Source organism: Clarias gariepinus, chromosome 28 (assembly GCF_024256425.1).
Source record: "Clarias gariepinus isolate MV-2021 ecotype Netherlands chromosome 28, CGAR_prim_01v2, whole genome shotgun sequence".
NCBI lineage: Eukaryota > Metazoa > Chordata > Actinopteri > Siluriformes > Clariidae > Clarias > Clarias gariepinus.
In genome coordinates, this window is record NC_071127.1 from 19,437,476 (window position 1) to 19,461,278 (window position 23,803).

The 23,803-nt window shown below is 39.6% G+C and overlaps 1 protein-coding gene across 2 annotated transcripts; it reads left to right on the forward strand.

Annotated features, from left to right (window-relative positions):
- The first annotated feature begins 41 nt into the window (after window positions 1-41).
- ctdp1 (CTD (carboxy-terminal domain, RNA polymerase II, polypeptide A) phosphatase, subunit 1) lies at window positions 42-23,464 on the forward strand. 2 transcript variants are annotated; one of them, XM_053490136.1, is made up of 13 exons: window positions 47-487; window positions 2,804-2,887; window positions 3,002-3,095; window positions 3,808-3,936; window positions 4,034-4,184; window positions 5,704-5,794; window positions 6,789-6,961; window positions 8,005-8,901; window positions 15,699-15,840; window positions 16,399-16,608; window positions 18,399-18,552; window positions 20,418-20,617; window positions 22,657-23,464. In XM_053490136.1, the coding sequence occupies exons 1-13, from the start codon at window positions 246-248 to the stop codon at window positions 22,814-22,816; spliced, it is 2,727 nt and encodes a 908-aa protein (XP_053346111.1). In that variant the 5' UTR covers window positions 47-245; the 3' UTR covers window positions 22,817-23,464. The 2 variants fall into 2 exon arrangements, with proteins under 2 accessions (XP_053346112.1, XP_053346111.1); XM_053490137.1 differs by lacking the exon at window positions 20,418-20,617 and having other exon boundaries at window positions 42-487.
- The last annotated feature ends 339 nt before the right edge of the window (window positions 23,465-23,803 follow it).

Sequence of the window (23,803 nt, forward strand, 5' to 3'; positions counted from 1 at the left end):
GACTTCCGGACTTTAACAATTCTGTTTCCGGTTTACGGCGGGAAGAGCGAACTGATGTGAATTCCAGTGTGTGTGTGTTTGTGGGGATAATTTTGGCTCTTTGCTGTGTAAGTGTTTGGAGCGGAGTGTGCGTGTTTATTTATTCCCGGAGTTGTGGTTAATAACGGAGGAGCTGTTTAGCCGTTAGCGAGGCTCCGGAGAGTCAGCGGTTGTAGCAGCGCGTGCAGAAGCGCGCGGGCCTCAGGATGGAGGTGACGGAGATCCGGCTGCCGGCGGGAGCGCGTGCGGTGCGGCTGCGGGAGTGGAAGGTGGAGCCCGGGGCGCCGGTGACGGTGGACTCCGTGGTCGCGCTCTGCGTGGCGATACCTACCGACTCGGAGGACCAGGAGCAGCCGCACAGGGGGTTGGCGGAGAGGAAGGTGAAGTCTGACCGCGCTGGAGTGGTGAGAGAGCTGTGTTACCAGCTCGGAGAGGTCATATCTCCCGGGTAAGCGGCTAGCTTCAGGCTACAGGCTACAGGCTACAAACAACAACGCGTGCAGCTCATCTACACAAACCTGTCACTCACTAACTCATTTCAGGAGGGAAGTCATGTAACGGTCAGAGTTACCCGCCATGTGACGTCACTGCTCGAGCGCGCACGTTCAGCCTTTCGCACGTGATGAAGTGTATACACATGATTGTACACAGTCTGATGTGTGATTTTCCATTTCCATGTTCTGTCACCACTGTTTTCTTCGTTTAGTCCTTGATGGCCCCCTTTTGCCACCTGAACAGTGATGTGCTGTGTGTTCTGTCACCTTTCAGTTCTATCAGTAAACTTTTCATCAATCTGATCTACACCAACGCGTCTATTGGATCGGACTACGCGGGCCAGACTTCTCTCACCGTGTGCATCAGTGGTGAGCCTTGGACACCCATGACCCGCTTTTCCTTCCTTTGGTCACTTTTGGTATGTAGATCCTAATCACTTTAGACCAGGATCATCTCACAAGACCTTCAGTTTTGGAGTTGCTCTGACCCAGTTCTCTAGCCATCACAATTGTGTCCCTTCTCACAGTAGCTACAGTTACAATATCTTAATACAATCGCAGCTGGAAGTAGGTGGGATATATTAGGGAGTAAGTGAACCTTTTGTCCATTTTGGTCATAGGGGCCAAATTGTGATTTTTTTTTAGTTGACTGGGTCAGGGCAACTCCAAAACGACAGCTCTTGTGAGATGATCCTGGTCTGAAGTGATCGGCATCTATCAAGAAAGCATCCAAGGCTCAGTGATGCACATGTGGAGTGAACGCTGGCCTGTTTAGTCCGATTCAGTAGAATCACTAACTCAAATTTGTGTAACTCAAATTTGTGTAACTCAAATTGCTGAAAGGGTTAATGATAGAAAGGAGTCAGGACACACAGTGCATGATATTAGCCGGGTGGTCATAATGTCATGGCTGATCAGTGTGTATATAAACACTTTTATTTATGCAGCGTCGAGAAAAGAAAAATTGATGCTTGTTGTAAACAATAATTATTGATCTTTGGTTCGCTTCAAACTAAAACAAGTTCCCCTCTGACCGCTAGTTATGAAAGATGAAGCGTGACTGTGTGTAAAGTCTAAAATGAGTTAAAGGAAGAGTTATTGCTTGATGAAGCGTTTCCGCTGCTTACCGAAACAGGAGAGAGGGACAAACACAGACACGAATACAACCCACTAGAAGCGTTCTTTTCCTCTGAAGAGTTCTTTGATGTCCAGATGGGAAAGTTTTAACGCTGGGGAGATGTGTGAAACATTTATAACAGGCGGTTAAACCTACAATCCAGATGGATACGTTAAGAAAGAAAAAAGTTCGCTTTGGGGACGACTCATAAACGCTCTATCGCTTCTCACACTGCACGACTTTCGAGATCGGTCCACGCACGTGGATATTTTCCAGATAAACATCACTCCCAGTTCTCACCGTTTGAAGAAAATAATCGAGACACGTTACTGACTGCGAGTGCTTTATGAAGAAAAGGTGTTTGTAACATCTATTTCAGTTTGACGCGTCAGATTTCATTCCTTTAGCAGCGATTTAATCTACAAAATAAGCTCTGATGTCCGGGACTCCCCAAAACGATCCACTAAAGCCCGTCCGTTTCTTTGGCAGGTATGGCGTGAGAGTGAAGAGACATGATGTTATATTACTTAATAAAGCATCCAGACTACACCGTCTACAACGGTCACTTCTGACCAACAATGATGAGCTCTGATTTATTTTTTTTCCCTCTTTGTTTTTACCTCGTCACAATATGTCACTCATATCACGCGGCCTGACGTGAAGAGGCGGTCTGTAACTCGTCATTACATCTTTCTTTAAATTAGAAGTTAATAAGTCAGCTTTTTTCATTCTTAAGCCTTGGTGCATTATTGTTATTATTATGATGGCAGTTGATATTCCAGTGCTGTTCATCACTCCAGGTGTTTATAATAATTCTGGGGATGCTCTTCATTGTTTGTCTGGAGCGATGAGTCTGGACAGGGTCGCATGCACGCAAAATGAAAAAAAAAAAAAATCCACTCGATTCTTAATCCCAGCGCATGGTCCTGTATCAGATTAGTGCCTGAATGTGGCTCAGATTTGAATTCACATCTCTGATGCATTAAGGCACTGATGTGCAGTGAGTGTGTGTGTGTGTGTCAAGGCAGAACAATTTCCTTCGTGGATTAGTAAAGTTTAAATCATATTTGTGTCTCCCATTTTACCTGGAATATCTTTAGATAATCAGATGTGTTATTTTTCGTGTGCGTGGGTGTGTGTGTGTCTAAACCAGGGATGTTATAGCAAGAATAGAGGAATGCAGCCACCCCATAGTGATGAAGGGTCTGTGTGCTGAGTGCGGTCAGGACTTAACACAGTGAGTAACTCACGTTTATCTCACCAGTTCAGCACCAGTCTTACACTTTAGGTTTAGGATATGATCTTTGTGTGTGTGTGTGTGTGTGTGTGTGTGTGTGTGTGGTGTTTAAAGGCTACAGAACAGGAACGGGAAGCAGCAGAACCCCATCTCGACAGCAATGGTGTCCATGGTGCACAGTGTTCCTGAGCTGATGGTCAGCTCAGAGGTGAGCTGTGGAGTCGCGCTCATGTCTGATTATGTTATTATAGTAATAATTATAGTATTCATTAAATAATAATACAAATGTATGATTTTTTTTGAATACACAGCGGCACAATCTGTTGAATTTTGGAATGAAATTAAAAAAATGTATAAAACTTTTTCAAACAGTGTCGGCTCTACACCTCGTCAAAGTGACTTTTTATCTAACAGATTTAAATATGATGTGGATTCCTGTACATTTAGTTTTTTCCGAGACAGAACCTCTTGATCATTTTTTTCATGCCCATTTGTTTAGTCTGTTTGGTCTGATGTATACAGCTGGTTGTATAATGTACCGTCTTGTATTTATATAGATATTATAATGGATAATCTTGATTACGGTAGTTCAGACACTGTTAATTCAAACACTGTATACGTTTCTTACTGTTGACATCTCAGTTTTTTTTTTTCACATTTCATACAAATGTTTTTGATGCTTTGAGGGCGTTTTACATTTAAATTTCAGAGTAGCATATCTCCTCTGATTGTAATGAAACAAAGACTATACGTTACCTCTAGTTCACCCAAACACACCAGTCCAGACAATATCGCAAATTTCTTAAATGTACAGACTCACCAACTTTACAGTTTTGTTATATGTATAGATATTGTATTATATAGTGACTTGTGTTTTGTATTTGTGTGTGTGTGTGTGTGTGTGTGTGTGTTGAGAGCAGCAAGCAGAGCAGCTTGGCCGAGAAGACCAGAAGAGGCTCCACAGAAACAGGAAGCTGGTTCTCATGGTGGATCTGGACCAGACTCTGATCCACACCACAGAGCAGCACTGCCAGAACATGTCCACCAAAGTGAGGAATGACTTTGATTTCACAATCCTCACACTTACTGTAGTTCTCAGCAGTCTGTTCCTGACTGTCTGTGTGTGTGTGTGTGTGTTTGTCGCAGGGAATTTTCCATTTCCAGTTGGGGAGAGGGGAACCCATGCTGCACACACGTCTTAGGCCTTACTGCAAAGAGTTTCTGGAGAAGATTTCCAAGATGTACGAGCTGCACGTGTTCACGTTCGGAAGTCGACTCTACGCACACACCATTGCAGGTGACCCGATATACACACTCTGTTTTTTGTTTTTAAATTTTTAATTTCTGGTTAAACATTTGCAGTTATGTTTTAAGTCTGGTTTCTTTCAGGACTACGTCTTTACGTCTTCTCAGGAGGTTTATAGTAAAACAGTCTGGAAGTTTTAAGGAAACATTTGAGTCAGTGATTGTTGAGATTAAGTCCCTGGTTTGAGTCAGGGAGACACTCGGGGATTTCAGACACAAAGAGATCTCAGCACTTGAAATCTCACGTCATGAACATATTTCCATGTTCCACAGGTTGCCTCTTTTCTGCGTTTGGCACTTGCTTACAGACATGCGCTGAGAGGGATGGGTGAGATGTTCGACGTAACCACGTTACCAGAAAGACGAATTTGTTCTCAACTTTAGCAGCAAACAGGTGTCGGGTAATCAGTGCCACCCTGACATTAGATATGGCTCAAAAAAGTTTCAAAAGCTGTGAAACAGTATTACATAAGATCATTTAAATCATACGTTTCATAGCTTAAATTTGTTTATTTTAACTTTATTATTACAAAATACACTACTCGGACCAAAAAAAGAAAAATCTCACACACTAACGTTTCAATGGACAGATTTTGGTTTTGATTACAACCATTTTATTTTTGTCAGAACTTTTATTTCTGTCCAAAGTGGCATTAATTTCTCTCCAAGATCTTGTATGGATGCTGTGAAAGTTGGACCGCTGCGTAAAGCCTCCTGCAGCATATCTCAAAGATTCTCAATGGAGTTGAGGTCTGGACTCTGTGGTGGCCAATCCATGTGTAACAATGAAGCCTCATGTTCCCTGAACCACTCCTTCACACTTTAACCCTGATGAATCCTGGTATCGTCATCTTGGAAAATCTAGTTACAGTCGACCCCCGCTCTGAAGTCTGAAGTCGTTTACAGATTTTTTTTTTTCAGAACCTGACTAATAATTGTTCATGGAAACCCCCGCAATTTCACAGAAAGCGCAAATATCATCCGCAATGTTTATGGCTTTTATCTGTTTGCTTAGTTAAATTCAGGTGCTGAATTTTTTTTTTTTTTTCAGCCAGGGAGTGATCGATCATCGATTAAGTAGATTCTTCTGCTTTTTTTTATTGTCAACTTTATTGCTTGCTCTGCATTAGTCCAAAAAATTATAATAATCACGGAGTGATCGATTATAGAGCATATAAATAATTAAAACAGTGTTTAACTGTACTGTCTTTACTTCAATTGAAGCACAGACTTAAAATGATAGACCTGGTGTACTTTAAAATGTTACCTTCCGCATTTTGAGCAAATGATAATTCTACTATCAGACAAACTTTCTGTAATGTCGAGCCCCAGAGTTCTGGATTAACACACACTATTACTTTCCAGTGTTTATAAGCTACACAGACGAATGCAGACAAAAAAAAAATCAAGTTTGTCCAGGTTAACTGGCGTAGATCTGAATAAAATCTCACAGATTAAATTTATATTACTAACATGCTCATCTTATTATCTTTGTTCTGTTTTCTGAAAAGGCTTTTTGGACCCTGAAAAGAAACTTTTCTCACACAGAATCCTGTCTCGAGATGAGTGCATCGACCCGTTCTCCAAGACCGGAAACCTCAGGTATTTAGTCCGAGGTTTCTTTATTACGTTACAGGTAGTCCCTTAGGACTGAGGAACATTCGAGTATTAAATTTCCACAGATGCGAACAGACTGCGGTTCACATAAGCAGCTTACATGTATTGTACAAAGAAATAGACACTGCAGTGCACCAGATACCAGTGTTTACAATTATATACAATATTTTAAGAGTATAAGTGAATCTATATATTGTCTAAAGTCTGGTATATTGTATGTGTGCGTGTGTGGGGGAGCGGGAGTCGGCCTTATCGGATTCAGTGAATCAGTCTGGGAGCACGATGATAGAAAATGTTTGTCCTGTAAAGCTGTCCTTATGGTGGATAATCTTAATTTTGGGAAAAAAAAACCCTCAACAAAACAGAGTTTATAGTCCAATACTGTGGAAAACAGCTCTGAGACAAAATGCGGCCCGTGGATTCCCCTCGCGATTTAAAGACTCAGAGACAACGCTGTTACAATTGACGTGTGAGATTCATTTCCTGTTGCTGTAGATTGTTATATTCAATTCAATTTTTATTTGTATAGCGCTTTTAACAATTGGCATTGTCCCAAAGCAAAAATCAGAATATATAGACAATATGCTATATTGCATATTATTATACAATGCTATATAAACACCAAATGTTCATATATAGTATAACCTGTTTTTTTTTTTTTTGTTTGTTTTCCCACCTGTGAATCATAGGCAACACATGGGGATCAATTATCCGCAACCCCTCCTAAAACATTTAAGGGAATTAAAAAAAAAATCCCTGAACCTTCACAGAACCTTTATTAGGAAGCATAGATGTTTAAAATTCTTAAAAAATACATTTTCTTTGATCATATACCAGCCAATATACTGTACCACTCTTGAGGTTTACTAAAGCGGTTACACTGTAATGCCAAAAAACGCCACATGGTGTCACTTCCTTTTTGTTGAAGTGTACTACAGTACAGCTGAATGTACGTCCTCTTGTTTTGGGCTCCGTGTAGGAACTTGTTCCCTTGTGGCGACTCCATGGTGTGCATCATCGACGACAGAGAGGACGTGTGGAAGTTCGCCCCTAACCTCATTACAGTGAAAAAATACGTCTACTTCAAGGGGACGGGTGACATCAACGCTCCACCCGGGTCACGGGAGGCTCAGCTGGCGAAAAAAAGCACAGGTAATTTAATGTGTAGAAAACTGCGACCGCGCCCACACACATGAGGTTTTTCCCCAGGTTCAGATCTCGACGCCTGATCCACCCACCTGCCGTAGACAATCTGCAGTCCAGTCGGGGATTTCAGTATAAAGTTTTACATGTGGCTCCGCCCGAGTGCAGATCTGAGCCGGGTTTTCATTTGCTTGTCATTTGCACCGTCTCTGTAGATCCTCTACAGCTTAATCAGGGGGTTTTAGTAGCCGGCCTGACTTACACATTTTCTTTGTAAGGTTTAGCGGTGGCTTCGCCCATATGTGGATCCTGACGGCAGCATGCTACCATAACCTGCAGATGGATGTCTGATGTCTTACGGCTGTGGCATCTTTGTTTATTCTACATACAGTGAAGCATTAACAAGTACTCGTGTTAGGATTAATAAACATTTGGATTTAAAATTTTCATCACCTTTAGAATAAAAAAAATAAATAAGCGCCTACGATCATCACACCCTTATGTGGTTTTTCCCAAATCTTCTGACAGATTTTTTTAAAAGGGGTGATACAGGTTATTTTGTTACTGTTAGCTGTTGTAAAAAGTATAAAAGAATAAGAAGGGCTCTTCTGTAAAAACCCATGGGAGATTAATCCTAAAAACTCAGTGGCATTAACCCATACCAGGAACAAAAAAAACCCAGCTGCTTATATATGAAAGTCCTGCCGGTGTGTGTCAAAATGCATTAAAATGTTTTTTTTTTTCTTAAAAAAGTTTGTAAAGTTGAGATAAAATAAAAACCCAATTCAGTGTGCTTAAAAAAGCGATGGTTTTAAAGGGCTACATGCTCTGACAAAAGTGCCATGTTTGTACACAAAAGAGTGTTTAGTTCCTAATTATTTTTTTTTGCTTCGTAATACTGTACACATAGGAGTAGGCAAAGGGTAAGGTTAGAGAAATTCCGAAAAATCAAAATATCGTGTTAAAGGCCATAATTGTTTGTTGTACGTAGCAACTTATGTGGTTTATTTTTGCCAATCAATTAATTTTAGATTTTAACTGTCGCCTTATAGGCAACCTTGCGAGTCAACCTCTGCAGACCACATCTGTATCATTAGCGGATGAGGGGAGGAATAACGGGCATCGGAAACAGGACAAGGATAAAAAGTCTCTTCATGATGACGCTCATGTGCCTGAAACTCAAGGAGCATCAGCTAATCCTGATGGAAAGAGGACAGAAAAGTCACATTTGAGTAACAAATCCGACATTAAAGTAGAAGAGTTGGATGGCGCGGACGGGACGAGGCAGTCAGGTACCACTGAGGAGCGAGAGACTGTGACTGTAGCCGATGGCGGTGACTCGGCTAAAGTGGGATCGCCCCGTGACAAAAACGATGAGCCCTTAGAAACCATAAAACCAAAAGACACAAGCGTAGATGAGGAGTGCAGCGGTAGAGAGGAGAACGGAGATGGCGGGGTGGACGCGGACGGCGTATGTGATGTGGATGAAGAGAGTTTGGGTGATAACGGATGTGACAAGAAGGAAACCGAGACGGAGTCTCAAAACAGCGAGCAGTCAGGTGTCACCATGGGCGAGGAGTCTTTGGACCATAGCATGGTGGATGAAGAAGAAGAAGAGGAGGAGGAAGACACGGACAAGGACGATCATTTAATTTACCTTCAGGAGATCTTGATGCGCATTCACAACGAGTATTACTCGCGCTACGAGGCTTACCTCCGGGGGGACTTCTCCGAGACGCCAGACATTCGTAAGATCGTCCCTGAGCTGAAGAGCAGCTCTCTCGCAGGCACCAACATCGTGTTCAGTGGCCTGTACCCCACAAACTACCCCATGGAGCGAACTCGAGAGAGCTACCATGCAAAAGCTTTGGGGGCCAAAGTTAGCAAGAACCTCGTGCTCAGTGCCAAAGATCCCAACAGCACCACCCACTTAATCGCTGCACGCGCAGGTACGTCACACACTGTTTGTTTACACAACGCACTGGTCTGATTGGACAGCCGAAGGGCGCCGATATTTAATACACCCCTTACTGTATCACTACACTCGTCTGTTTACCGCATCAAATCCACACTACCGTTACTCGTTACTCCCTTTACTATGGGCTGTCAGTCAGTGCCTACGTCGCCATGGCAACACGCTCTATCTGGCTGTAACGTTTATGTGAAATTTTTACCATAAATAGCAATATCGCTTTTAATGTTGGTGGTAATGCGATGGGAATCTACAGGGACCAGTCGAAACGAAATGATCATGCAACCTTGGTCGATTTGATCTGTAATACGTTAATTCAATGTTTATTTTTATATATTTTTTTTAGATTTTGTTACAATGCTAAACAAACTGGGTGCTGCTCTGCGTGCCAAGGTGTGATTAGTTTAAAGCGCCACTTATAGGAAGATTGTGCTCCCTCAAATGCAAACATGTTAAAAAAATAAAAAATAAATAAATCATACCACACAAAAGAATTGTGATATATAACTGTTTTTAATTTTTGACTTCATCTCTAATTTCTTGTCTGTAGAACTTTTTTTATAAATTATATAGATGCTAAGCACAACTGAGATCTTGCTTTTTATACTACATAATACTAATCTATTAATAGTATTAAATCTAATGTTCAGTCTTATTTGCTGCAGGTTTTCACAGATTGATATATAATTATACATCAATCAATCAGTTATTTAGTTAGTTATTAAACAGAAGTCAAAACATTAGATTTAGTACTGTTTGTAGATCAGTATTATACAGTATATTTAGTATTTTAAGCAACATTGTACAAAGCAAGGCTGCAGTTGTGCTGAACATCTCATCTCAATTTATAAAAAAGTCCAACAGACAAGAAATTAATCGAAGATGAGGTAAAAAAAAAAAACATACAGGGTGTGCCAAAAAAAAGTAAACCATCTGAAATTTAAATATCTAGGAGAACTACACGTCTTGGGGCAAACAAAATTAAATAGGCTTCATGTTGAAAAATTAAAAATTTATTTATCAAAATTTCTGATAATTGAACTGAATATTCAAATGAATATAGACTTTATTAGTGATTTCATAAAGCTTTACAAATGTTCAGTAGTCCAGCTCCAACACATTGACTTTGGGCGAGTCCTTCATGTGCTCGGCAGCAGGATTTTTTCCCAGCCCCCCAATGTGAACATTATGCTTGTTCGCCATTCGTAAGAAAATGTGGCCTCATTACTGAAAACAAGTCGTTTCTCAAACGCCTCATCTTCAGGTTTCTTTTAAATTAAATGTAAAACTTTAAAATTAGCCTTTACCCATCTCAATAAAATTTTAGATAATTTGAGCGGGAATTGGCGATGTCGTCAGACTACGAAATTAGATTATTTTGGGACAGACATTTATTTTTTATTGTAGTGCCATCAGGTTGGTTTTAGACGTAGAATCATGATCCCCAGTGAACTTGTGCTCCTGGGACTGATCAGACTTAAAATAATAATACAATATAGAACATTTTAACTCAACCGAATAATCTGCCTATCTGTCACCTAGCAACCAGAGATGCACTGAGGATGATTTTGTTGTCCTGTACCGTTTTCAAAATTTTTATATTCATATAAAGTCTGACCTTTTTCTTTTTCTAAGAATTTAAAGTCAAAAGAAACTACAATCGACAGCATTAATTGAAAGACAGATCCCCTAGCAAACTAGTGATGAGAGTCGGTCACACTAATGATTAATGATTGATTATTAATCTGTTTAACATCACAGTACAGCGCTTCGTTGTTCTTCCTGAAAATTGATCCCACCACCAGTTCACTATTACTGCACCCGAGTATCTACACAGACTAGCATTACTCATATTAATATCTATAGCAGAATGAATCAGTGATTTTTATATATATATAGAAAATACACACGACATGTCTGTTGAAGCAGAAGAACAGAGTCCTTGTGCCACATTTTTCATGTTGAGCTTTTCCTCATGTTAAGGTTTACTTCCTAAAACCAGATCACGCCCACGTCCAGGAGAGGCCTGTCCAGAAACGTTGTGTAACGGGTCACTGTGAGGGACATCGCCTGTCATTTTACAAACCCACGTTGTCAGCAGGCGAATTTATCGCTGTTATACACATACACATGTTTTCCTGGCTTTGTGTGTGTATCAAACCCCATGGAACGACCTAGTAACCATCTAGCAATACTTTGGATACCATACCATAGAAATCACATAGCAAGCACCTAGCAACACCATAGCAACTATTTCGCATATCATATGCGGCAGTACCATAGCAACCACCCAACATCTGCCTGCAATTCTATAGCAACAGCCTAACCAACCGACACGCACCTGCATGCATACAGATCACTATGGATACGATCAGACACCCAGTCATGTCCTGGGTTTTCTTTAAAAAGCTCCATAATTTATTTTTTTTTCAGCTAAGAAATAAAACCTGTACTGAGTCTGAGTGTTATTTTGTTTGTCTGTACAATCAGGTTGTATCCAAAAATATTTTACATCATTTAAAATATGAATATCTGAGTCACTACATGTCCCAGGCAAATAAATTTAAATAGGCTTCATGTTGAAAAATTACAGATTTATTTATCAAAATTTCAACAACATATTCAAACGGATATAGATTTTATAACCGATCTCACAAAGCTTGTGAAGTCTGTAGTCCAGCTGCTTGTGTAACATTCTCCAGCGCCTCTGCTCGAGTTCCTCTAGGCTTGTAGAAAGAGGAGCAGTCCTTTCACATAGACCCATAGAAAAATATCACAAGATGTCAAGTCAGGTGAACGTGGTGGCCGTTTTAACAGCACATTGTCATTATTACTAGGGCTGCAACTAACAATATTATTTTAATAATTGATTAATTGGTCGTTTATTTTTTCGCTTAATCGATGAATCGGATGAAAAAAAAAAAAAAGGAAATAATTCATTTCCAACCCTTTATTCAGAACAGAACTAAACTCTTCAGAAAGTGCACAAACTAAAGTGCTCCTTGAGCTGTTAGAATAATAATAAAAGAAAAACAAATGGACTAGCGAAAAACATAGACTTGTATGCTTTATATCTGCCAAATATATACAGTTGAATCTTGGCTTACGAGCATAATTTGTTCCGGAAGCAGCTCGTATTTCAAAACACTCGTAAACCAAATTTAATTTTTTTTTAAACGCACTAACTGAATCACTGCTGTAAAGTAAAAAGAAAAACACATTTACCTGCACTTTACCTGTGAAAATAATCGCGACAGAGAAGTGTTTCTGTGTAGAGCAGAGAGAAAGAGTGTGTGTGTGTGTGTGTCTGTGAAGTTGAAAGTAGGAGGGGTGTGTGTGTGGGGCACGGTGTCCAATGACACGTGCACACAGACACACATAGCAGGCATAGAGCAGGCTAAGCCTTGAGCAGTAAGAGAAAATGGATTTTTAACGTCTCTAATGAGACTTGCTTTTGAAACAGACACAAAATAAAGTACAGTGGAACCTTGGATTACGAGCATAATTCGTCCTGGAAGCCAAAACACTCGTAAATCAAAGCACATTTTCCCATAAGAAATAATGGAAATTAAAATTATTCATTCCACAGCCCAAAAAAATAAATACATAAAAATAATTAACACAAAATATAAAGTAAAAATAAAACAAATTAACCTGCATGTTACCTTAAAAAAAAGTAAAAATAAATCCTGACCAATAAGTGTTTCCATTTATGCGCACAGGCGCTGTGTGTGTTTTTCTCTCTCCTCCGCTGCTGAGTGTGTGTTACGTGTGTGCGCGAGCATAATTTGACACCGTGCCGGTTGTGTGTGATTGAAGCACCCCCTCTCTGTTTCTCACACACACACATTAAAGGAGAGAGAGAGAGTGTGAACTGGCAACAGTGTCAAATTACGCACGCACACACAACACACACACTCAAAAACTGACACACACTAACGACGAGAGAGCGTGTGTGCAAACCTGCGCGGTGTCAAATTACGCACGCGCACACAACACACACTCTGCAGCGCAAGAGAAAGAAAAACACACACACACACACATAACACACATACTCAAACACTGACACACAGTAGAGGCGAGAGAGAAAGAGAGCGTGTGTGTGTCTGTGTGAACCGGCGTTGTCAAATTATGCGCGCACACACATAACACACACACTCTGCAGCGCGAGAGAAAGAAAAACACACACACACACGGATTGATTATACCAGTAAGAGACGAGCACCAGCAGGGGAGATGATTTCCCCGCAGCGCCAGAGAGAGAAAAACCGTTGGCTCAGTTGTGATGACGCGACGCTCGGTGTCAAAACAAGAAGCGCATGTGTTACACATGATACTCGAAGCTCGGAAACCCACGACAACGCTCGTTTTTTAAGTCAAAATTGTATTAAAATTTTTGCTCGTCTTCCGAAACACTCGTAAACCGCATTACTCCTAATCCGAGGTTCCACTGTATGTTTTTTGCGCACACACGTGGTCACAGTGTTATAGTAAACAGTACACTGGTTATACCAGTAAGAGACGCGCACTAACACCCAGCAGGGGAGACAATTACATGATTACGGATTTCTCTGCCTCCGCCATGTATCTTTCCTCTACCTTCTCGTTTAAAAAAAATTTTTGCTCCGCCCTGTCTATGAGGCGCTGAACTCTGCTAGCATCAGTGCGCGAGACCGAGTGTGTTCGCTCCACGCTCAACTAAAGTTTATATATATATATATATATATATATATATAAAATCAAATGTAATATAATTTTTATATTATAATGTAGATTTAGAATTATAATGCCATTCATCTCAAAATTTAACAGATAGCGCTGTATTTAAAAAAAAATATGCGCTTGTAGGTGTGCAGTTGAAATCTACAGTCATGTGAAAAAATTAGGACACCCTTTGAAAGCATGTGGTTTTTTGTAACATTTTTAATAAATGGTTATTTCATCTCCGTTTCAACAATACAGAGAGATTAAAGTAATCCAACTAAACAAAGAAAACTGAAGAAAAGTCTTTTCAAGATCTTCTGTAAATGTCATTCTACAAAAATGCCTATTCTAACTGAGGAAAAAGATAGGACACCCTCACATGTATTCCCTCTTAAATTGGCTTAGATCTCACACAGGTATATCACACCAGGTGCACATAATTAGTAGATCGTTACTCTGCATGTTGAATGAGGCTTGCCCTATTTAAACCTCAGACATTTAGTTTGGTGTGCTCCTGACTGTTGAAGTGAGAGTGAGCACCATGGTGAGAACAAAAGAGCTGTCAGAGGACTTCAGAAAAAAGATTGTAGCAGCCTATGAGTCTGGGAAGGGATTTAAAAAGATCTCAAAAGATTTTGAAATCAGCCATTCCACTGTCCGGAAGATAGTCTACAAGTGGAGGGCTTTCAAAACAACTGCCAACATGCCCAGGACTGGTCGCCCCAGCAAGTTCACCCCAAGAGCAGACCGCAAGATGCTAAAAGAGGTCTCCAAAAACCCTAAAGTGTCATCTCGAGAACTACAGCAGGCTCTGACTACTGTTGATGTAGAAGTACATGCCTCTACAATCAGAAAGAGACTGTACAAGTTTAACTTGCATGGGAGGTGTGCAAGGAGGAAACCTTTGCTTTCCAAGAGAAACATCGAGGCCAGACTGACATTTGCCAGAGATAAAGTTGACAAAGACCAGGACTTCTGGAATAATGTTCTTTGGACAGATGAGTCCAAAATTGAATTATTTGGACACAACAGCAGAGGACATGTTTGGCGTAAACCAAACACAGCATTCCAAGAAAAGAACCTCATACCAACTGTGAAGCATGGAGGTGGAAGTGTCATGGTTTGGGGCTGCTTTGCTGCAGCAGGACCTGGTCAGCTCACCATCATAGAATCCACGATGAATTCTACTGTGTATCAGAAGGTGCTTGAAGAACATGTGAGACCATCAGTTAGAAAATTAAAGCTGAAGCGGAACTGGACCATGCAACATGACAATGACCCAAAACATACTAGTAAATCAACCAAAGATTGGCTGAAAAAGAAGAAATGGAGAGTCCTGGAATGGCCAAGTCAAAGTCCAGATTTGAATCCCATTGAGATGCTGTGGGGTGACTTGAAAAGGGCTGTACGCGCAAGAAACCCCTCAAACATCTCACAGCTGAAAAAGTTCTGCATTGAGGAGTGGGGTAAAATTTCCTCAGACCGATGTCGAAGACTGGTAGATGGCTACAAGAACCGTCTCACTGCAGTTATTTCAGCCAAAGGAGGTAACACTCGCTATTAGGGGCAAGGGTGTCCTATCTTTTTCCTCAGTTAGAATAGGCATTTTTGTAGAATGACATTTACAGAAGATCTTGAAAAGACTTTTCTTCAGTTTTCTTTGTTTAGTTGGATTACTTTAATCTATCTGTATTGTTGAAACGGAGATGAAATAACCATTTATTAAAAATGTTACAAAAAACCACATGCTTTCAAAGGGTGTCCTAATTTTTTCACATGACTGTATTTAATAAACGCGATCTCACGCTTAACGGTAACGCAGTAAAATCATTAGTTCATCTTAAAATTCAACAAATGGTGGCGCTGTGCGTTTGTAAAAACGCGCTTATGAGTGTGTGATTAAATTCTACACGCACAAAGTCACAGGCACATCTAGTTTATTATACAATGAAAGCAGCCCAGTTTGTGTTCGTCTGCTGGTGATCATATATTAACAACACTTCATCAGTTTTTGCTGGAAAAACTCTTCTATATTTTTGAATATTCTTATGTTTCCGGTTTATGTGTAAGGTACGGAGAAGGTCCGGCAGGCCCAGGCCTGTAAACACCTGCACGTGGTGAATCCGGATTGGCTTTGGGGTTGCTTGGAGCGATGGGAAAGAGTGGAGGAGCAGCTGTTCCCGCTCAAGGAGGACTACACCAAATCACAGAGGTCTTACTCCAGTTATTTTTATTGTTTTATATTTTCTTTCTTGTGTTTTTTCTCTCTCTCTTTCTCTCTCTTATTTGACTGGCATGTTCACATATTCTGCTGGCATTATTATAATAGTTACGCTCTGTGGCGTTAACACTATTTTGAATGTGAATTTTATACATTTGATGATAATTATCTACTCGTCATATTAATACTTTAGTAAATTTGCGGTCTGTTAGGAACATTATTTCATTAGAAGACAAAAACTTTACATCCACTCACTTTATTGCAGTTTTTCACATTCAACATGCACAGGCAAGGACAAGCAGAGGAGGTTAGAAAGAACAAATTGACAAGCAGGGCCAGCGTGAAGGCTATGAGACCATTTCCACAGGAACAACCCCGTTAAACTCAACGTTAATCATCTCTGTGTAGAAGTGCTCTGCTGGTTGAGTCTTGTTAAGGAGGTTCTAGTTTATTAACCATAGTCAAGTTTCATTAATTACCTGATGAAGAATAATATGTATTACACAACACTTAAGATTATTTCCCTTTCTTTTTTTTTTTTTTTTAAAGAAGTAGTAGCCCATCACCATTTCCTGATGTTCAAGAGCCCTTCCCTGCGCCTGTTATCGACCCTGTTTCCATCCAGCCCAAAGGCCGACCGCCTCCAGAGGTTCACACGTATGATTCTGTAACTGGGAAGTTGATCCGAAGAGGCCCTCAGGTACAACGTCCTCCTCAAAAATCATCTGCGACAACATCTGGACATGAAGTACCCTTTAGGTATTTCTCTCTCTCTCTCTCTCTCTCTCTCTCCCTCTCTCTCTCTCCCTCTCTCTCTTTCTATATATATATATATATATATATATATATATATATATATATATATATATATTTACAGCCATGGCTAAAAGTATTGAAAATGACACAAATATTTGGTTTCTACAAAATCTCCTGCTTTAGTATTTTTAGATCTTTGTGTCAGATGTTCCTCTGGTATACTGAAGTATAATTACAAGCATTTCATAAGTGTCAAAGGCTTTTATTGACAATTACATTAAGTTTATGCAGAGAGTCAATATTTCCAAACCTGACATGCTGTTAATCAACTTCTGAGCCACATCCTAGGTGTTTTTGTTTGTCCACCTGCCTCTTGAAAAGTGACCACCTGCAAACATCAGTCCTGTGTCATGCCAGCAGTAAAGCATCCTGAGATCATTCATGTGTGGGGTTGATTCTCAGCCAAGCGAGTGAGCTCACTTACAATTTAGCCTAAGATTTAGGCTAAGAAGCCTTAGTTCCAACCATCCAAGAACATTTTGGTGACGAACAATGACTTTTACAGCATGATGGAGCTCCTCGCCATAAGGCAGAAGTGATGACTAAGTGGCTCTGGAAAGTAAACTTGAACATTTTGGGTCCATAACAAGGAAACGCCCCAGACCTTAATCCCATTGAGAACTTGTGGTCAATCATTAAGAGGCAGGTGGACAAACAAAAACCCACAAATCCTGACAAACTCCAAGCATTGATTACGCAGGAATCAGTCCGGATGTGGCCCAGAAGTTGATTGAGAGCATTGCAGAGGACTTGAACAAGGATCAACACTGCAAATATTGACTCTCTGCATAAACTTAATGTAATTGTCAATAAAAGCCTTTGACACTTATGAAATGCTTGTAATTATACTTCAGTATACCAGAGTAACATCTGACACAAAGATCTAAAAACACTGGTGTAAGGGCTTGAAAAAGAGGTGTCAATGGCTATGTGTGTGTGTGTGTGTGTGTGTGTGTGTCTGTGTGTAAAATTACTTGTGTTATGTGCACAGTGATTAACATAAAACATGGCATATGTTGTCCAAATACTTTTGGCCATCACTGTGGTTACATTCGCAATGGAAAGTTTTTTCAAACCTTATTACACACAATACTCTATAATAATAACGCAAAAAAAATATTTGAAGTATTTCTTTTTGTTATTATTACTCTTATTTATGGGGGGAATAAAATATAAAAATACTGAAATATTCCATTTCAGACCCATAACTTAGTACTTGGTTAAAGCTCCTTGGGCAACAGTGATTTCCTCAGGTCTGCTTGTTGGGAATGATGCTACAAGCTTGGTCAACTTTTCTTTTGGACGTTTATTTCAAAGTTCTTGGCAGAATCGTTCAATGTCGACCAGGTTGGATGGGTAGCTCTAAACATTCTCCATCGATCATGACGCAAAGTGATCAGACGTGGCAAAGAGCACATGAGGTCGAGAAAGGGGGTGGAGTTTCTAGTTAATAACTTAAAGCATAAAATAACAATCATTTAAAGATTTATATGCTGAATTTCTTTTCCCGGTTTTATTTGGGATAATTGACTAAAAATAAAGAGACAAATTCAGCCACACTGTGGAATGAGTCAAGACGCTGAAGTTTTAACGCGACGCCTTAAGTCCTAAGTCAGTCTCAGAGCCACGGGCCTACCCTCTACTTGTTTTATTTAGTGTTGCTGCAGTTTATCTTATGCGGTGTGGAAAGTGTTAAGGAACTTTTTGTTTGTTTGTTTTTGTTTTTCCTTCAGGGATATGAGATTTCTGCGGCAGGGAGATGTCGACAGCTCAAGACCAGATGATGAGCAGCCGGCGCCGTCACGCAGAAAACGCCAGCCAAGCCTGTCTGAAACCATGCCTCTCTACACGCTCTGTAAAGAGGACCTGGACAGTATGGACAGAGAGGTGAGACCTGACGTCTTCCTGATGTCCTCATTGAACAGCAATTGTACAACGTTTAGTGTTACAGTCTCTGGTCAGTGTTATGAGGCACTGTGTGGTCACATGACTCCGTCCTGTTTAGTCTGCGACATGGAAATAACATGAAGGGGAAGATAAATACCAAACCAACTGAGTAAAATAATTGTTTAGATTAGATTTAACTTTATCACTGTGCAACTTACATGTACAGAGCTAAATGCAGTTATCATCTAACCAGTAGTGCATAAGTGGCCTATTTACAATAAAAAAAAAAAAAATTGTTTATAGCAAAGTCGGGAGATGATGTTTTCAAGGACGATACAGCATACTCAGTATCATATCACATACAGAAGCCAATCGCACCTGAGAATGAAACTAGTTTAGAATCGAACAGAACTGTTTAAACACAACATCATCACCGTACATCACAATCTGTTCGTATGTGTAGCATGCACCAATCTCAGTCTCTGACCTACACAGCCGTAGCCGATAAAGCAGGAAAGCACATGAGAGTTTTACTCTGACATTTTTTTAAGAAATATGAATAATTTCAGGCAAAGGTTAACTTACTCGTTCTCTTCTTTTCATCACTTTAATGGCGTCTCACAAACCAAGCGTACCCGAGAACAGAGAGCAAAAAATTATGTGAACTTTGGACAGTGAAGGGGGCATTCGTTTCAAGGCACAAATCAATCGTGCCTAATGTGAAATTGCCCTAAAAAGAGTGTTCGAGAAGGGGGATTAAACAATGGAGAATAAATATATTTTAGTACATTTTGTTGAGTAGTCCACTTTTGCATTACTTTCGGTACAGTCCTTGAATTGTTCTGTTTACATTTTCAGTGTTACGTTTGTTGTTGCTGTGGAGATCAACTGAAGAAATATCCACAGAGAGACCGGTTTTTAATATACTGTATGCTCTTTATTGTTATTTTAAAGTTTATTTTAATACTGAGATGATATTTGTGGCACTGGTTTTCTACCATCAGCAGATTCAAAAGCACTTAATATGGATAATTTTATGCGTCGTGGGATAATTTTTCCTACCTGTGTGCGGTTTAAGTGGTTTAAATCATATTTAAACATTTCGAGTTCCACAGATACAAACGGACTGCAGTTCTACTTTTGGTTCAATCACGAAAGTAGCTCATGTGTATTGTACAAAAAAAGACACTGCTATGCACCAGATACCAATATTAACAATCATATACAATATTTTCAGTGTGTAAGTAAATGTATAAAATGTTCAAAAGCCCGGTATATTGTATGTGTGCGTGTGGGGGTAGAAATAAGTCGGCTTCACTGGTGTTAATCAGTTTCAATGTAGTTTGGAAACATGATGATAGAAAACGGATGTCCTGTAATTAAGCTTAATAAAGCTTTCCTTTGGGGAACAATCCTAATTTCCTCAACATCCAAAAATCCTCAACAAAACTAGAGTTCACAGTCCAATACAGTGGAAAACAGCTCTGAGACAAAATGGCATCCGGGATTCCCCTCGCGATTTAAAGGCGCAGAGACAACACTGTTACATTTTATATGAAGGTTCATTTCCTTAGGCTTGATTATGGTTTTTGTCCACATGATGGGGAAAGGGGACAGATTTGGTTGAGTGGATTGGTATGGTTTACATTGTACATTGTTGTCAAAGGCGTATAAGACTCACTTTGTGGGGCTTAAGAATGAGCTCTGTTTGCAGGAGCACGTTTGTAAGTCGAATGTGTTATTAAGTAGAGGACTCCCTGTACTTGTAAGGAAATTGCTGCTTTCTAAATACAAGTATAGTTTTAATTCATTTTAATCTTAAAGATGGACCAGGTCCAGAAGTGAGATGTATATGCCCGTTGCAGGTGGATGATATTCTTGGAGAAGAAAGTGAAAACGATAGTGAGGGAAAAGAGAAGGACGAGAAAGTGGAGGGCGAGGAGGAAGACGATGCCAGCCGTCAGAGTGCTGAACCAACAGATTACCAACAGACCCCGGGCTCTTCTGTCAAAGACACGACATCGACATCTAAAGAAGATCGCAGTCAGACTGAGAGCATAGCAAGGTACCATATCTGTTAGTTCTTTTAGAAGAATTCATGGAGTTTAAGTCACTTAAATTGTAAATTACAATTTGCTTTCTGGTTGTATACAGGATTTCAGGTTCAGTTGATCATCATCTTTTTTTAAAATCTGTTGCTCTTGCTTGATCACATGGCAGTGTAACACTTGCAGAGTAAAGTGCTTTCAATGCTCTTCCACATAAATGAGCTCACAGGTGGGGGAGAGAGCGTGTATGCCCCTCCTACTTAGCGTATATTCTCCTATATCTCGGAGTCAATACTTCTGTGGCATTGGCAGAAGTTTAACTTTGTTTAAAAGTTTTACTGGCTGCTTAAAAAAATCACATAAGACTTCTTATACTTCTTGTTTGTGGAGATCTTTATTATACTGACATTAATTCGATTCATTATTTCTCAGTCTTAAATACTATGACTCTACAGGGCTGTCTGATTTTAATTAACTATTCACTTAAACCTTGGATTGTGAGCATAATTTGTTACTGAAACATACTTGTAATTTAAAACACTCGTATATCAAAGTGAATTTCCCCCTAGAAAATAATGGAAAGTCAATAATGCATTCCAAAACCCACCAAAAATTTTAAATCATAAAAAAAAAAAAATGAATACAAAATATAAAATAAAATAAAAAAAATTAACCTGCACTTTACCTTGAAAAGATTTGTGGCTGGTGTGAGGGAGACGAGAGAGAGGAGAGGAGGAGGGTTATTGTGTAGGGCGACTTTGACCATCACTAATATCAACATACCACAGCTCACTGTTGGCCAAACTGGAATCTTTTTTTCTTTTTGTGTGACTTTAACAAGTAACCTTTCTAATGACATTTGCTTTTGCCTCCTTTTAAGGATTTCGTGAAAATGTGACGTTGCATTGCCGTTAAACAGATTCATTTCCCTGCAGCCTTTTTAACCTTTTTCCTTTATGAGGATAGTGTTTTAGTACAGTTACTAAAGAACAGTCACTACACTTGGACACAAAATAATAAAATGCTTTACACACACAGACGTGGTCACAGTGCTTTAGTAAACAGTATATACTATACTCACATGGATGTTGACTATACGATTGACGCATACACACTGAGGCCATGTATGGGAGATGATTACCCACAATCCTGCAGCAAGAGAGGGAGAGAAGAACCATTGGCTCAGTTGTGATCATATGACGCTCAGCGGACAAGGCGTATATGTACTACTCGTATTCCAAGACCTAAATCGTTTATCAAGTTAAAATTAATTTGAGTTTTCGCTCGTCTTGCAAAACAATTCGTTCGCAGTTCAAGGTTTTTCTTTAGTTTTTTAGGACACGGTTTACCTCATTCCATAGTTTGTAAGTAATATATTATTTATTTATTACATTACAATTACTAGTAACTATTATGGAATGAATTTATTTCATATAAGTCTCTCCCTAAAAAAAATAAAAAGGCCACATTAATCAAATCAGTCTAGATGTTGAGGCATGGCTATAGGGATTAGTGTTCATTCATCTACTAAAGCATTAATGCCGCTGTTGTGAGGAGGCGCCGGTTTCAGTTTATCCCAGAGGTGATGGTTCGGCTTTGTGACTGCAGTTCAGTGCAGGACACTTGAGATCTTCCACTCCAACACACTGTTAACACATCATGTCTTCATGTAGCTGGCTCTGTGGATCTTGCAGGGTTTGAGGCTCTTAGTTCCAGTAAGGGGAAACTGTAAAGCTAGAGCACACAGAGATTTTATACAACAGTTTGGGGAAGAACCACGTATTTAGACGTAATGGTCTTGGGTACACACACTTTTGGCCATATGGTGTGTGTCTGTTTGTATCTGTGATCTTGAATAAACCCACTGTGTAAATACGTCTGTCCTCTTTCTGAAACAACTGAGTGATGGGGAGAATCAATTCAGTCATGTATCGTGATTGTTTTGTGTGGCAGTTCATGTAGGGAATCGCAAATCAAATTAACATTAAGGTGTAATATCGGATCGGCTGATCCCTGGTGATTCTCAGCCCTACTTACAGCCAGCTTTGTTTTCTAGAGGTCACAAGAGGAAACGGCAAGACACAAGAGAGGAGGACGATGACATGGATGGAGACATGGCTAGCCAGTCAAGTAAAGAGTCAAACGAAGACGGTAGTAGCTCAGAAGCAGATGAGATGGCTGCTGCCCTGGAGGCAGAGTTAAACGACTTCATGTGAACAGTGAGACAAATGACGTTTGAATCACATCACGGCCCGAATCACTGCATCACCTCTACTCATGGAATAAGCCTGCGTGTGCACGTGTGCGTGCGTGTGTGAGATAACTGTACATAGAACAGCCGGTGGGTAAATATTTGCAAATTGTATAAACAAATTGAATTATTAAGGTGTGAATGCCGGTTATTTGACAAAGCTGATCAATATTTTTATTGCATTACCTTGGACAGTGAATGGATTTTCTTTGACTTTATAAAGGTTTTACACAAAAATAAATAAATAATAAAATAAAATGAAATAACAAATTTGTGGTAACTGCCAAAGACTGTGATGGGCAGCTATATTTTTTCATAGGTTTCTGGTGTTCTCAATTTATTTTTCCTACTTTTTTGTCTATGCACAAGAAAAACAAAAACATTTTATGATGTTCTATGACGTTTAGTTGACATTTCTAGGTTAACTTGTAGAATTGCTGTAAACATTTACCTAAAAGTCAGCTTTCTTTACAGTATTTGGGATTTATGTGCTTTTATTTTTATGTTCATTTAAAAGTTGATGTATGATATTCTGCTTGTATATTCAATTTCATACTGATTTTCCTTACTAAACATAATGTTGAAAAATAAAGGTTTTAAAGATCAAACACAATTTAAGAAAGATTAAAGACAGACTTTCTGGAAAACTGAATATATATTTTTGTTGTTATGTGACTTTGTGACTGCACAGATGATTATGATGTATACACCGCACTGAGTGCAGGCAATTTGCCTAAAGACAAATTTTTAAAATGTTTCAATGGCCTAATAAAAAAAAAACTGTTGCAAAAGCTTCATATTGAATTTCAATGATAAAATACCTCATTTAATGGGGGCCAATTCTGCAAGAGATCAAAATTATTGGAACACGTGACTTACTGATGTCTTGTTGCCCAGACAAGTTCTGTTAGACGGACTGTTTAAACAGTTCATAGCTCTGATTATCTACTCT

What these genes read in the sequence shown, in the direction of transcription:
- ctdp1 (XM_053490136.1), top strand. Translation starts at nt 246, where the DNA reads ATGGAGGTGACGGAGATCCGGCTGCCGGCGGGAGCGCGTGCGGTGCGG. An exon ending in GGAGAGGTCATATCTCCCGG is followed by an intron (nt 488 to 2,803) that starts GTAAGCGGCTAG and finishes TGTCTAAACCAG; the next exon opens with GGATGTTATAGCAAGAATAG. An exon ending in GCCAGAACATGTCCACCAAA is followed by an intron (nt 3,937 to 4,033) that starts GTGAGGAATGAC and finishes TGTTTGTCGCAG; the next exon opens with GGAATTTTCCATTTCCAGTT.